The sequence below is a fragment of the Dendropsophus ebraccatus genome, chromosome 13 (genome assembly GCF_027789765.1).
Source record: "Dendropsophus ebraccatus isolate aDenEbr1 chromosome 13, aDenEbr1.pat, whole genome shotgun sequence".
Taxonomy (NCBI): domain Eukaryota; kingdom Metazoa; phylum Chordata; class Amphibia; order Anura; family Hylidae; genus Dendropsophus; species Dendropsophus ebraccatus.
Window position 1 is genome coordinate 20,615,625 of NC_091466.1, and position 12,808 is coordinate 20,628,432.

The window sequence follows — 12,808 nt, forward strand, 5'->3', positions numbered from 1 at the left end:
CACAATGAACGATTTCTCGCTCGTCACTTGATCGTTCGCTGTGTTTACACAAGCCGATTATCGCCCAATTGCGATCGTTATTGCGAAAATTTGAACGATAAACATTCCATGTAAACGCAGCATAACTTTCAGACATAAACTGCCTACAGAGGACTGATCTGCAATCAGAGACACTGACAGCTGAGCGAGCAGGAGGCCAGGCAGCATTGATTATTCATTAGGAAGAGGGAGGAGGAAGGAGTGGTGAGGTGTGCCAGAGTGTGGCACAAACAACTCCTCTTAGACTCTTCGTTACAGTAGGAGACTGCACAGAAAATTACCAAAAGGCACCATGCTCGCTAGGGGACTGCCAGCTACAGCACACTGTTAGCACCTCAGGTAGGGCCCAGGTGCTGACAGATTCCCTTTAAAAAATGTTGTGTGAACATAGCCTATAGATGTACACTAGAGAAAAAATAAAAATACAGATTTGTAAATGACTTCTATTTAAAAAAACGCAAGCATTCCAGTACTTATCAGCTGCTGTATGTCCTGCAGGAAGTTGTTTCTTCTTTCCAGTCTGACACAGTGCTCTCTGCTGCCACCTCTATCCGTGTCAGCAACTGTCCAGTTCAGTAGAGGTTTTTTTAGTGGATTTGCTACTGCTCTGGACAGTTCCTGACATTGACAGAGGTGACCGCAGAGAGCACTGTGTCAGACTGGAAACAATATCGCACTTCTTGCAGGGAATACAGCAGCTGATAAGTACTGATATACAAATCTGTATAACTTTCTGCTACCAGTTGAATTACAATCAATTAATTTATTTTCTTTTTTTTGGAGTACCCCTTTGAGCAGGTAAATAAATGTTCATTACAGATATTACTATATTACATATCTTACTGTTTGTTACAATACATACAATTTTCCTACAGAAATGACAAAGTCTTTATTATTTAATGACCTTACTAGATTATCACATTGCTTTGTTATTCAGTAACAGTTTATTACCATGGTCGTACAAATGTTCACTGACCTTTGTTTGATGTTGGTTGGAAAGAATCTTCTTCTCTGTCATAGGCCGGTGCACAGCTTAGGAAGCACACACAAACCTCTATAAGACATATTGGTAAGTACTTCATAAAGGATATGTTACCCACTTGTGTATAGAATTGTACATCAGATTTCTGTTTGGTGGGGGGTATCTCCTTAAAGAGGTACACCCATGCATTAACGTCATGGCATATTACTAGAATAAACTTCTGCTCCATTAGTCTAAGGTAAACTTGTGGGTATACCAGTACATAAACCCCTCCGACAGCGCCGTGTCATTACATACTACAGTTACTAAACCTCCTTAATGAGAGTGGGGTTTTTATTAGACTGTTTGGATCATTTTTTATTTCTAGTTTTATAAGGCATACATGCAATTTTTATATCTTGATATATGATTAGCGTAATTTTGATGGGCTCAGTAATTATGTTAGCAATGATGGTGTGCACAAATAGAGAAGACAGAATGAGTAATAAACTGCTTCTACCCCATCTCCAGTGAATTTCTAAGCAATTTGGATATTTGTTTAGAGTGTAGAGAGTTGTTTATTGTATTAACCCCTGCCCTAATTAATATTTTCTAGAGCCCCAGACTTTTCCTTTAAAATTCTAGTCAAGGCTAGACTTTCCTTCAGTTTGCTGCCCTAGCCCTATATCTAAATACCCTGGTGAGGGCAGAATAGATTACTGACCCCCTACCTCACACCCGGGAACTACAGCAAATTGACCCCCATCTACTATCATTAGGCCTGGACTTTATTTATAATGTTGTGAAAATTCTAATGATGTCCAATATAAACAGTGTATTTATTTATTTTGCTGTAAGTCCAGTGGCGTACCTACCATAGAGGCAGGCCAGGCAGCTGCTATGGGGCCTGTGCTGCAGGGGGGGCCCAGGGATGCAGAGGGAAGACAAGAACCGTCCTGTGTCCTTCTTCCTTACCCCTTATGTACTACAGTGTGTAAGTGACCCAAAGTTCACTTACATGCTGCACAAAAAAAGGATTCAAAAGCAGAAGACAAGGAGATCTCTTGTTCACTGCTCTGTGCATGAGCAGTGAAGCCGAGAGCTCATTGTCTTCTGCTTTTTAACCTGTTTTTGTGCTGCAGCATGTGAGTGAACTTTGGGTCACTTAAAAACTGCAGTACATAAGGGGTTAAGCAGAAGGTAGTCTGCTCTTGCACCTTGAACCACAAGGGCTCCTAATGGGCCCTTATAGTAAAATACAGTAAACTGACAGAGCAAGCAGCCATTGGCTCTTTGCTCTGCAAGTAACTCATGTGGCTGCAGGCAGGATTTTGCCTCTGGCCACAAAAAAAAATATTTTTGGCCACATCACTGATATATATATATATATATATATATATATATATATATATATATATATATGCAATGCTTTGTGTTGGGGGTAGGGGATGGGGGCCCCATAAAAGTTTTTTTCTATGGGGCCCCATGAATCCTAGCTATGCCCCTGTGTGAGTCTTATGTTAGCTCTTTTGTCATACTTATCATCTTTGAACTATGTGTATACTTGGCCCTAGTCAATGTCCTTACACACTACATCTGCTGTGATCATTGTATAATTCTTAGTTGGCTGTCTGGTCAACGACCTCTCAAAACACACATGAACAATATATTTTTATACCTTTTACTTGATTTACATGTGTAAAGTGCAATGTTCTACCCTTATATTAGGTAACCACATATTTCATGCCAGGGCCGACTCCAGGCTTTTGTGGGTCATTGGGCAACAAAGCATCTGAGGGCCCCTTTGTAAAGCAAATTATGTGGCACCATTGTTAGAGGGTCTCAGCAGACCCCCTGCTAATAAACAAGATGCTAGGAAAGCTGGGACCTCCATTATACTAATTACTATACAAGATGCTGGGAAAGCTGAGTCACCTCCATTATACAAAATGCTAGGAAATCTGAGTGACCTCCATTATACATGATGCTAGGAAAGCTGAGAGACCCCATTATACTGACTACTATACATGATGCTAGGAAAGCTGAGTGACCTCCATTATACTTACTATACAAGATGCTAGGAAAGTTGAGTGACCTCCATTATACAAGATGCTAGGAAAGCTGAGTGACCTCCATTATACTTACTATACAAGATGCTAGGAAAGCTGGGTGACCGCATTATACCGACTACTACACAAGATGCTAGAAAAGCTGGGTGACCTCCATTATAAAAAATGCTAGGAAAGCTGAGTGACCTCCATTATACAAGATGCTAGGAAAGCTGAGTGACCTCCATTATACAAGATGCTAGGAAAGCTGAGTGACCTCCATTATACTTACTATACAAGATGCTAGGAAAGCTGAGTGACCTTCTTTATACAAGATACTGGGAAAGCTGGGTGACCCCAATATACCGACTACTACACAAGATGCTAGGAAAGCTGGGTGACCTCCATTATACCAACTACTACACAAGATGCTAGGAAAGCTGGGTGACCTCCAATATACAAGATGCTAGGAAAGCTGAGTGACCTCCATTATACTTACTATACAAGATGCTAGGAAAGCTGAGTGACCTCCACTATACAATATCCTAGGTAAGCTGAGTGATCTCCGTTATACAAGATCCTAGGAAAACTGAGTGACCTCCAGTATACAAGAAAACTGGTTAACCCCATTGTACAAGATCCTAGGAAAGCTGAGTGATCCCATTATACTTACTATACAAAATGCTGGGAAAGCTGAGTGACCTCCAGCTGGCAGTGATGAGTTACCATCCTTCCTGCTGTACAGCCTTTCTCTCCTCCTCAGGCCCTGCGCACTCAGGCTAATCCTCCACCCGTAGGCACCGGGGGTAGAGCTTGTTGGGATGGGGGTGGGGCATCAGGACATTACTTTGTCAGTACAGTCCCTGCAAAACTGGGAACTGGGTAGGGGGAGGCTGCGGCATCACTTCATGGGTGTCCGGTGGCCCTGCATTCCAGGGGAAGCTAGTGGGGGCCATTGAGGAGCTGTTGGCCCTGGCCCTGTGTCATGCAGTTTTTTTTATTTCCTATTCACATTGAAAAACTTGCTAATTCTGCAAACAATATTTTAAAAAATGCAATAATATATATTTTTTTCTCTTACAGAAATAATGGAAGATGATAGGCCAAAAACAATAACCTGTTTTGTAGTTTATACTATTTTGATTGTTTCTTTACCTTTAAATGTCTTTGCTGACCATGGAACAATTGTGGAAACTAAACAAGGGAAAGTCAGAGGATTCCATCTACCAGCAGGTTCTGGATCAGTCATTGCCTATCTAGGGGTACCTTATGGAGAACCACCCATGGGAACACAAAGGTTTAAAAAGCCAGAGCTTCGAAAACCATGGGAAGGTATCTATGATGCTTCAACATTTGGCAAATCATGTTACCAAAAAAGAGATGAAGCTTATGCCGGTTTTCCTGGGACAAATATGTGGCAGGTGAACAATGAAATGAGTGAGGATTGTCTGTATTTGAATGTATGGGTTCCGTCTTCTAACCCAAAGTCTGCCCATGTAATGGTGTTTATCTATGGAGGAGCTTTCCTTGCTGGCACTTCATCGCTAGATATATATGACCCAAGTATTCTCGCCTTCTCTGAGGACATTATTGTGGTATCAATGAACTACAGAGTTGGGGCTCTAGGTTTTTTGGCTTTACCAGGTAATAGAGATATTCCGGGAAATGCCGGCCTGTTTGACCAACAGTTAGCTCTTCGGTGGGTTCACGAAAACATTGCAGCTTTTGGGGGGAATCCTGGCAGTATTACTTTGTTTGGACATAGTTCCGGAGCAGCATGCGTTGGCTTTCATTTACTTTCTCCTGGAAGTCACAATTACTTTACAAGGGCCATTATGCAAAGTGGTTCTGTTAGTGCGGGATGGGCCATAAGCACCCATAAAAGAGCCAAGAGGCTAACTCTGAAACTAGCTGAGCTCTTGGGATGTCCAATCGATAAAGAGGATGGACTGGTACGATGCCTTCAAACTACAGATCCTACAAAAATAGTTGAGAAGCAATTTTTTGTGGAGACAATACACCCATTTGCCCTCACGCGCATCATACCGGTTATCGATTTTGACTTCATTAGTGAAATGCCCAATAATAGGTTAAAACGAATATCAAAGAAAATAGAAATCTTAATAGGAGGGACCACGGATGATGGAAATCCTTTTACCGTATGGGGGGCACCTGGCTTTAGCAGAGAACATGACAGTCTTATAACCACAGACCAACTTATACAAGGAATCACCAGGTTCTTCCCAACAGCTGGAGACATTGGGACCCAAGCTATTTTATTTGAATATAAAGACTGGGAGGACGAAAAAAACATGGAGAAAAACCGAGACGCCATGGAGCTCATATTACGAGACTATTACATGATTTGTCCGATGAAATATTTTGCTGACGAAATGGTTAAACGTAAAACGAACCTATATTTTTATGAATTTAACCATCGCTCCTCACGAGAAGTGTGGCCTGAATGGATGGGCGTCCTTCATGGCGCTATACTGCCATTCATGTTTGGAAAGCCGATCAGTAAAGAAAACAATTTCACAAAGGAAGAACAAATGCTCAGCAAAAGAATCATGAAGGTTTGGGGAAATTTTGCAAAAACAGGGTACGGTATATTATAACATCAACTAATAATGTATGAGCAACTTGTTATAAATACCTGTAATTCCTTCATTTCTCACCAGGGGGTCAAAAAATATTGGTGTCAATTCTATGTTAATACATAAGAACAAGCCTTGTCCACATGTCCTCTGTGGCATAATGATATCATAGAAGGGGTATTCCATGCTCTGGACCCTATTCTATAAGCGGAGGCATCTTCCACTTTGTGAGACTAAAGGAGGTGAAACACTTTCAATACCTGTCAACCAGGCTTTTGGTGGGACAATCCCTTCATACATCAAGTCGAACATTTAAAGGGGTTCTCCTGTGAAAATGTATTTTCCTCAAATCAACTAGTGCCAGAAAATGATACAGATTTGTAAATTCTATTTAAAAATCTCAAGGGTTCAATTCCTTTCTAGCTGCTAAATACCCTACAGGGAGTGGCTTATTTTTTGTAGTGTGATACAGTGCTCTCTGCTGCCACCTCTGTCCACGACAGGAACTGTCAAAAGCAGGAGAGATTTTCTGTTGGAACTTGCTACAGTTCCTGACATGGACAGAGGTGGCAGCAGATAGCACTGTGTCTGACTGGAAAGAATACAACACTTGTAATAATAATATTTATTTGTATAGCGGCAACAGATTACGCATCGCTTTTTTTTTTACACACAATACAGAGGTTTTGTTTCTATTACATTATACAATAAATTAATTAAAATATATAAGGATACAAAGGGAGTTAGAGCTGCTCGCAAAAGAGTACAGACTAGGAGGACTGGGGGTGACACGGGAGGCAACAAGTGCTTTATATGCCAATGGTCCAGACATTGTACATAGAATCGCAAAGTGCCTAGAAGTGATTGGGTGAGCCAGTCATACGCCATTGTCTACATTGAGTATAGATAGAAAGTACTTAATGTAGGGCAGGGGTACTCAACAATTTTTAGTGAAGGTCCACTTACCAGGGGCTATTGTCAGGTGAAGGTCCGAGCTGAACATCAGTAGGAAACGTGTTTTGTTAACTTTTCACAAAGGTTGTTGAACTATTTACATACAGAATTGATGCCCCTGTGCGCTCTCCCCCAGTAATATATAGCCCCCCTGTGTGCTCTCCCCCTGTGGTATATAGCCCCCCTGTGCTCTCTCCCCCAGTAGTATATAGCCCCCCGTGCATTCTCCCCCTGTGGTATATAGCCCACTGTGCGCTCCCTCAGTAGTATAAAGCCCCCCTGTGCGCTCTCCCCCTGTAGTATATAGGACCCCCTGTGTGCTCTCCCCCTGTAGTATATAGGCCCCCCTGTGTGCTCTCCCCCTGTGGTATATAGACGCCCTGGGCTCTCTCCCCCAGTAGTATATAGCCCCCCGTGCACTCTCCCCCTGTGGTATATAGCCCACTTTGTGCTCCCTCAGTAGTATATAGCCCCCCTGTGCGCTCTCCCCCTGTAGTATATAGGCCCCCCTGTGTGCTCTCCCCCTGTAGTATATAGGCCCCCGTGTGCTCTCCCCCTCCCATATAACATTAAAAAAAAACACTTATACTCCCCTGGGTCCGGCGTCTCCTCTTCTCTTCCCTCTTGTAGTTGCACTGCAGTGGTCACAAGAGGCCGCTCTCCCCTTGCCCTGGCGCCGGCCCAGTGACGTCATTCAAGTCCCAACACCAGGGGCAGAGAGCAGCCTCTTGTGACCGCAGCTTGCGGCGGCCAGTCAGGGGTGACTGACAGAGAGGGAGCCAATGGCTCTCTCTCTGTCAGTGCTGCCGCCACCGCACGGTAAATATGAGCGCTCGTTACGACCGCTCATAATTACTGTGCAGAGCGCAGCTAGCAGCAGAGGACCGGACAGCTGGCCTTATACTGTATGTACTCTATTTAGTTCACTAATCACCAAAACACAAAATATTTAATCAAAAATTAAGAGACCCAATCACTGGATTAGGATCCTCAGGTGACCTAAAATTTGGGTGGTGGAGCAATTATGGAAAAGGGGGATTTTGGGGAAGACAGGGATAATGTAGGTGAGAACATTCTAAGTTATCATGAGCCCTTCTTGAAAAGTGGTAATTATGTATTACTAGGCTTAAGTTAAACTTTTTTTTAGATCTATAAAGACTTATAGAAAACATATCATTAGAAAAAAAAAATCTTTTACTTGTAGAATCCCTCATAATGATGACAATGCATTCACCTGGCCTCCATATACTGATCAAGAAGAGAAGTATGTAGTGCTGACGACTGGCAACTGGGACGTTCAAAGCAATTTATATTCTAGACGTTGCCACTTTTGGAATTCCTTCCTTCCTAAACTTGTGGGACGAGTCGGTGAGTGTGGATGTAATGTAATGGTGAATAAACCTGACTCCTTGAAATTTGTGAGGGCTAGGACAAGCGGCGTGAGATACAGGAGACCGGCATACAGGAGGAAATGATTGAACATCAAGTGGCCCTGTATATACTGCATTTCTTAATAAATAACTAGCTAGGTGGATGGATGGATGGATGGATGGATGGATGGATGGATGGATGGATGGATGGATGGATGGATGGATAGATAGATAGATAGATAGATAGATAGATAGATAGATAGATAATGAATTCCCATATTAGAGCTTATGCACAAAAGTGCACAGGATTCTCTCTACCATCATTGTCTCCATCCTGCTGCTATCTGGCATATATTCTGACACCCAGCCTTTTGGAGGGCCCTGGGAATCACTGTAGTAAAGTTTAGATCCCTCTAAAGAAGATGAAGGGTGAATACTCTTAGTCCCTGAGACTATGCGACTATGCTCTTCACGTAAGCCCTAAACCACATCCATTGCAGCCCAGGTGATCCCCATCTGTTCAGGTAGGCCTCCTGGTATTTATCCTGTAATATGTTACAGAACTATATGGTCCAATGCTTAGATATAATTTTCCATCTGTTTTACACAGACCTACCAAGGTCTCTGATTGGTTGCTATACTAGATAAATCCCTTTTTTCCCTTTCACACAAATAGATAGATCTCCATTGCTGACTCTATGATAATTCCTTTCAGGTAAAAGCTTTGATGGAAATTTATGGAGTTTTTCTGGGAAGACTGAACAAGCTTGCATGGGTGACGCACACTCGGAAGAGTCATCTGATTCTTGTAGGCCAACTTTGACCTGAAGTCCTGTACAAGTGGAAAAGTGGAAAAAGAGATGGTGCAGTATCTATAAAAGTATCTATAAAATGCTGGGTGACACATTAAACTCATCATGCAGCTGTGTACCGTCCTGATACAATTGCGGCAATCTAACCGGACGTCTTTCCACGCAGAACAACGAACCTGTACTGAGTTCTGAAAGCTCAGGAGTGGGCCAAAGAAGAGTATATTTCGTATAGTCCTCACAATTTTGTAAGGGTTTACATTTCCTCCAGTTGTTACACATCTACTTTGAGAAGTAATCACCAGATAGTCTACCCATTGTACTCAACTACACCCACCCCTTAAACTATGCCTTAATGTAATACAACCAAGGGTAGGATACTGCCAAACCTTCTCTCTCTGTGAATCTATATTTATCTACCAACCAACTTCTAAGTATGTTGGCCAATACCCCAAGGCATTAGTGCAGCAATGTGTTGCAATAAATAGATGGTGACTATAGGTCCTATACACGATCAATAACTGACATTTGAATAATTGTTCGGCCATCAGTTATCTCCCTCTCCTGCCTGCCGCCTGTCCACCTCACACACAGAACGTTTGGCACAGCCAAGCTATCCAGTATTCTCTCTGGGCAGGGGTAAGCTGCAGTGAGATATCTCTTGTTGTAGGTTATCCCTCCTGAAACAAAGGGGACGGCTGTGATTTTCCACCACACCCAACTTTTGTCACCACCAACATCATTTGTCAGTGGTTGTTCAGGAGAGCCCCATACACCTTAGTCAAATCTGCTGTAAGTGGTGGGTTCAACCATCTAAGTTATATGGTTGTAAGTCTAAGGTGTATAGATACCTTAACCCCTTAAGGACGGTGGGCGTACATGTATGCCCCTGCCGTCTGGGACTTGGCGCATCAGGGCATACATGTACGCCCTGCCAGGGGGCTGCGCTCTGGAGCGGGCTCAGGAGCTGAGCTCGCTTCAGAGCGGGTGAGGAACGGCTGCTATCTGCAGCCAGGCCCTCACCCTCAATGGCAGGCCGCTGCAATTGCGTGGCAGCCCTTCATTAACCCCTTACACTCCGCGGTCGCATCACCTGTCACTCACCGATCGGGACCCCCTTAGCGCGTCTGCGGGGGTTCTGATCCCACTGCCTGACTGCCGGAGGTATACTGCTTACCTCTGTGTAGTTCAATCTTCTGACTGGCAGGCAGATAACACTGATCTCTGCTATGCTATGGCATACCAGTGATCAGTGTATGAAATTTTATGTAATCTAAAAAGTGTAAAAAATAAAATAAAAATAAAAGTTAAAAAAATGCCCCAGAGCCCCTCCTCCAATAAAAGGGAAAATCACCCCCCCCCCCTTCCCATTTTATACATAAAACAAAAAAAATAATAAAGTTATTTAACATATAATATACCATAGCGTGCGTAATCGTCCAATCTATTAAAATCAAACAATATTTTTCCCACACGGTGAACAGCGTGAACAAAAAGCAGTAAAAAAAACCGCAGGGATTTCTTTTTGTAAATTACGTTAAAATGTTACTAATAATAACTAGAGATCATGGCACAAAAAAGGACACCCCATACGACCCCGTAGGTGAAAAAAATAAAAGCGCTATAGGAGTCACAATAGGGCCATTTTTAAATATACCTGTTTGCAAAAAAAAAGGTTTTCTGCTAATAAAAATAGTAAAACGTTAGAACAACTAGTAAACATGCATATCACCGTGTTCAGACCAACGTATAGAATAAAGAAAAAAATGTCAGTTTTCCGTAAACTGCATTATGTAAACATGGAACCCCCCCAAAATTTACTGAATCATTTTGTGACCCAAATTCACCCCATAAATGATATTTTGAGGGTTCCATCATTCATTTTATGGCAGATTGAAAGATACCATTACAAAGTAACCTGTTCCTGAAAAAAACAAGCCCTCACATGGCTCTGTAGGTTGAAAATTGAAAGAGTTATGGGTCTTAGAAGGCGAGAAGGAAAATACGAAAACGCAAAAGTGACAATTGGCCTGGTCCCTAAGGGGTTAAAGCGACTCTGTACCCACAATCTGCCTCCCACCTCCAAACTGCTTGAACAGTCAGATTTATTCCAAGATCTGTCCTGGGGTCCGTTTAGTCCGTTGACCCGGGGGGTACCTGTAAGTCCTGGGTTGCCTAGGGGAGTTCAGAGCGGAACTACCGCGATCCTGGGTGCTGCTTGTAGTGCGGCTACTAGCGGTCCGATCGCCGTGCCCGCTAATTAAGTATTCAGATGCAGCTGTTGAAGTTGACAGCTGCATCTGAATACTTCTTGCAGCCTGTTCCTTGGTGTCTAGCGTGTCCTCACCCGGCCGGGGTCTGCGCCGCAATGGCGCTGATCCCGGCTTGGCACTCGATTGCTTTCGGCTGCAGTAGCCGAAAGCAATACAGTGCTGATCTCATTGATCTATGCAGTATAACTATACTGCATAGATCTCAATGAGAGATCAGTGTACAGAAGTCCCCCAGGGGGAATAACCCTAACCCCAGGGGGACGAACCCTAACCCCAGGGGGACTTCTATTATAAGTTTAAAAAAAAATAAAGTGTTATTATTAATAAAAAAAGCCCCCTCCCCTAATAAAAGTCTGAATGACCCCCCTTTTCCCATTTTAAAAATAAATAAATAAACATGTTCGGTATCGCCGCGTGCGTAATTGCCCAATATATTAATTCATCACATTCCTGATCTCGCAAAGTGCAAAATTGGGCATTTTTGGTTGAAAAATTGTAATAAGAAGCGATCCAAAAGTTGCATATGCACAATCAAGGTACCGATTGAAAGTATAGATTATGGCACAAAAAATGACACCTCACACAGCCCCATAGACCAATAGGATAAAATTGTTATAAGCCTGGTAATAGAGCAATTTTAAGGAACATATATTTGTTTACAATGGTTTGAATTTTTTAAAAGCCATCAAATACAATAAAAGTTTTACCCCAGGGCAAACGGCGTAAAAACTAAAACCCTCCAAAAAAAAATGTTTGTGTTTTTTTTTTTTTCAATTTCACCACACATTTAATTTTTTTCTGCTTTCGCAGTGTACTTTATGAAAAATTCAGCCTGTCATTGCAAAGTACAATTATTGGTGCAAAAAATAAGGGCTCACGTGGGTTTCTAGGTGAAAACTGCTATGGCCTTTTAAGCACAAGGAGGGAAAAACGAAAACGCAAAAATTTAAATTGGCCCGGTCCTCTAAAGGTTAAACTTGCAGCCTTGTGCTAAATTAGCGTAGCCTAAACTGTCTGTACCCTAGGCCTGCACCGTCTCTCCGTCCCTCCTCCCCACCCTCATCACCATTAGGAATGCCCCAGGCAGGATTTCTCCTAATCATCACTTGTCTGAACACTGCACATTTCTGTCTGTCTCTAAAAAAAAAAAATCCTGCCCAGATGAGCCGTTTACTTTATTTAATTCACATAGGGTAGACCTGTATAAATTGCACACAGAAATATGTATATAGAAAGGTGATAGTAATATGCTGTATATGGGAGCCAAAAACTGTAAATCTGAGGAAAATACAGAACTATACAGAATACAGAAATACTATCCCACAGTCGGTGCCGTTGCTAACATCTAATCCCAGTGGTCTACTCATATCTCAACGATCAAATAGAAAAAAAACAAAATCCCTTTACTAAAAATAATGCTGATACCAGAGAGTAACAAAATGTATTATAATGTAATAATCCATATATAAACCGTATATTTATTGGTTATGTACACTTCTGACATCAGTTTTAATTGCTCTTGGAATTTTCTAAATAAAATATTAACGAAAATTTCCTATTGTTTCTGCTTCTAATGAGTCATATATACCTTCACTGTTACAGACAACAACCAAACCATATGTAATCTGATCCTACATTAAGGGGGTTGTCGCACATAGGGTGGTCATGATTTATATGAATATATAAGTACGGTATTCAGGGGGAGGGGAAAGGTTGTACATATTATACCATTCAGTTGTATTGGTTTAGCTCCAATG

The 12,808-nt window shown here is 42.2% G+C and overlaps 1 protein-coding gene across 1 annotated transcript; it reads left to right on the forward strand.

Annotated features, from left to right (window-relative positions):
• The first annotated feature begins 1,035 nt into the window (after positions 1 to 1,035).
• LOC138770462 (cholinesterase-like) lies at positions 1,036 to 8,797 on the forward strand. The gene is made up of 4 exons (XM_069949565.1): positions 1,036 to 1,108; positions 4,132 to 5,650; positions 7,804 to 7,967; positions 8,685 to 8,797. The coding sequence occupies exons 2-4, from the start codon at positions 4,137 to 4,139 to the stop codon at positions 8,795 to 8,797; spliced, it is 1,791 nt and encodes a 596-aa protein (XP_069805666.1). The 5' UTR covers positions 1,036 to 1,108; positions 4,132 to 4,136.
• The last annotated feature ends 4,011 nt before the right edge of the window (positions 8,798 to 12,808 follow it).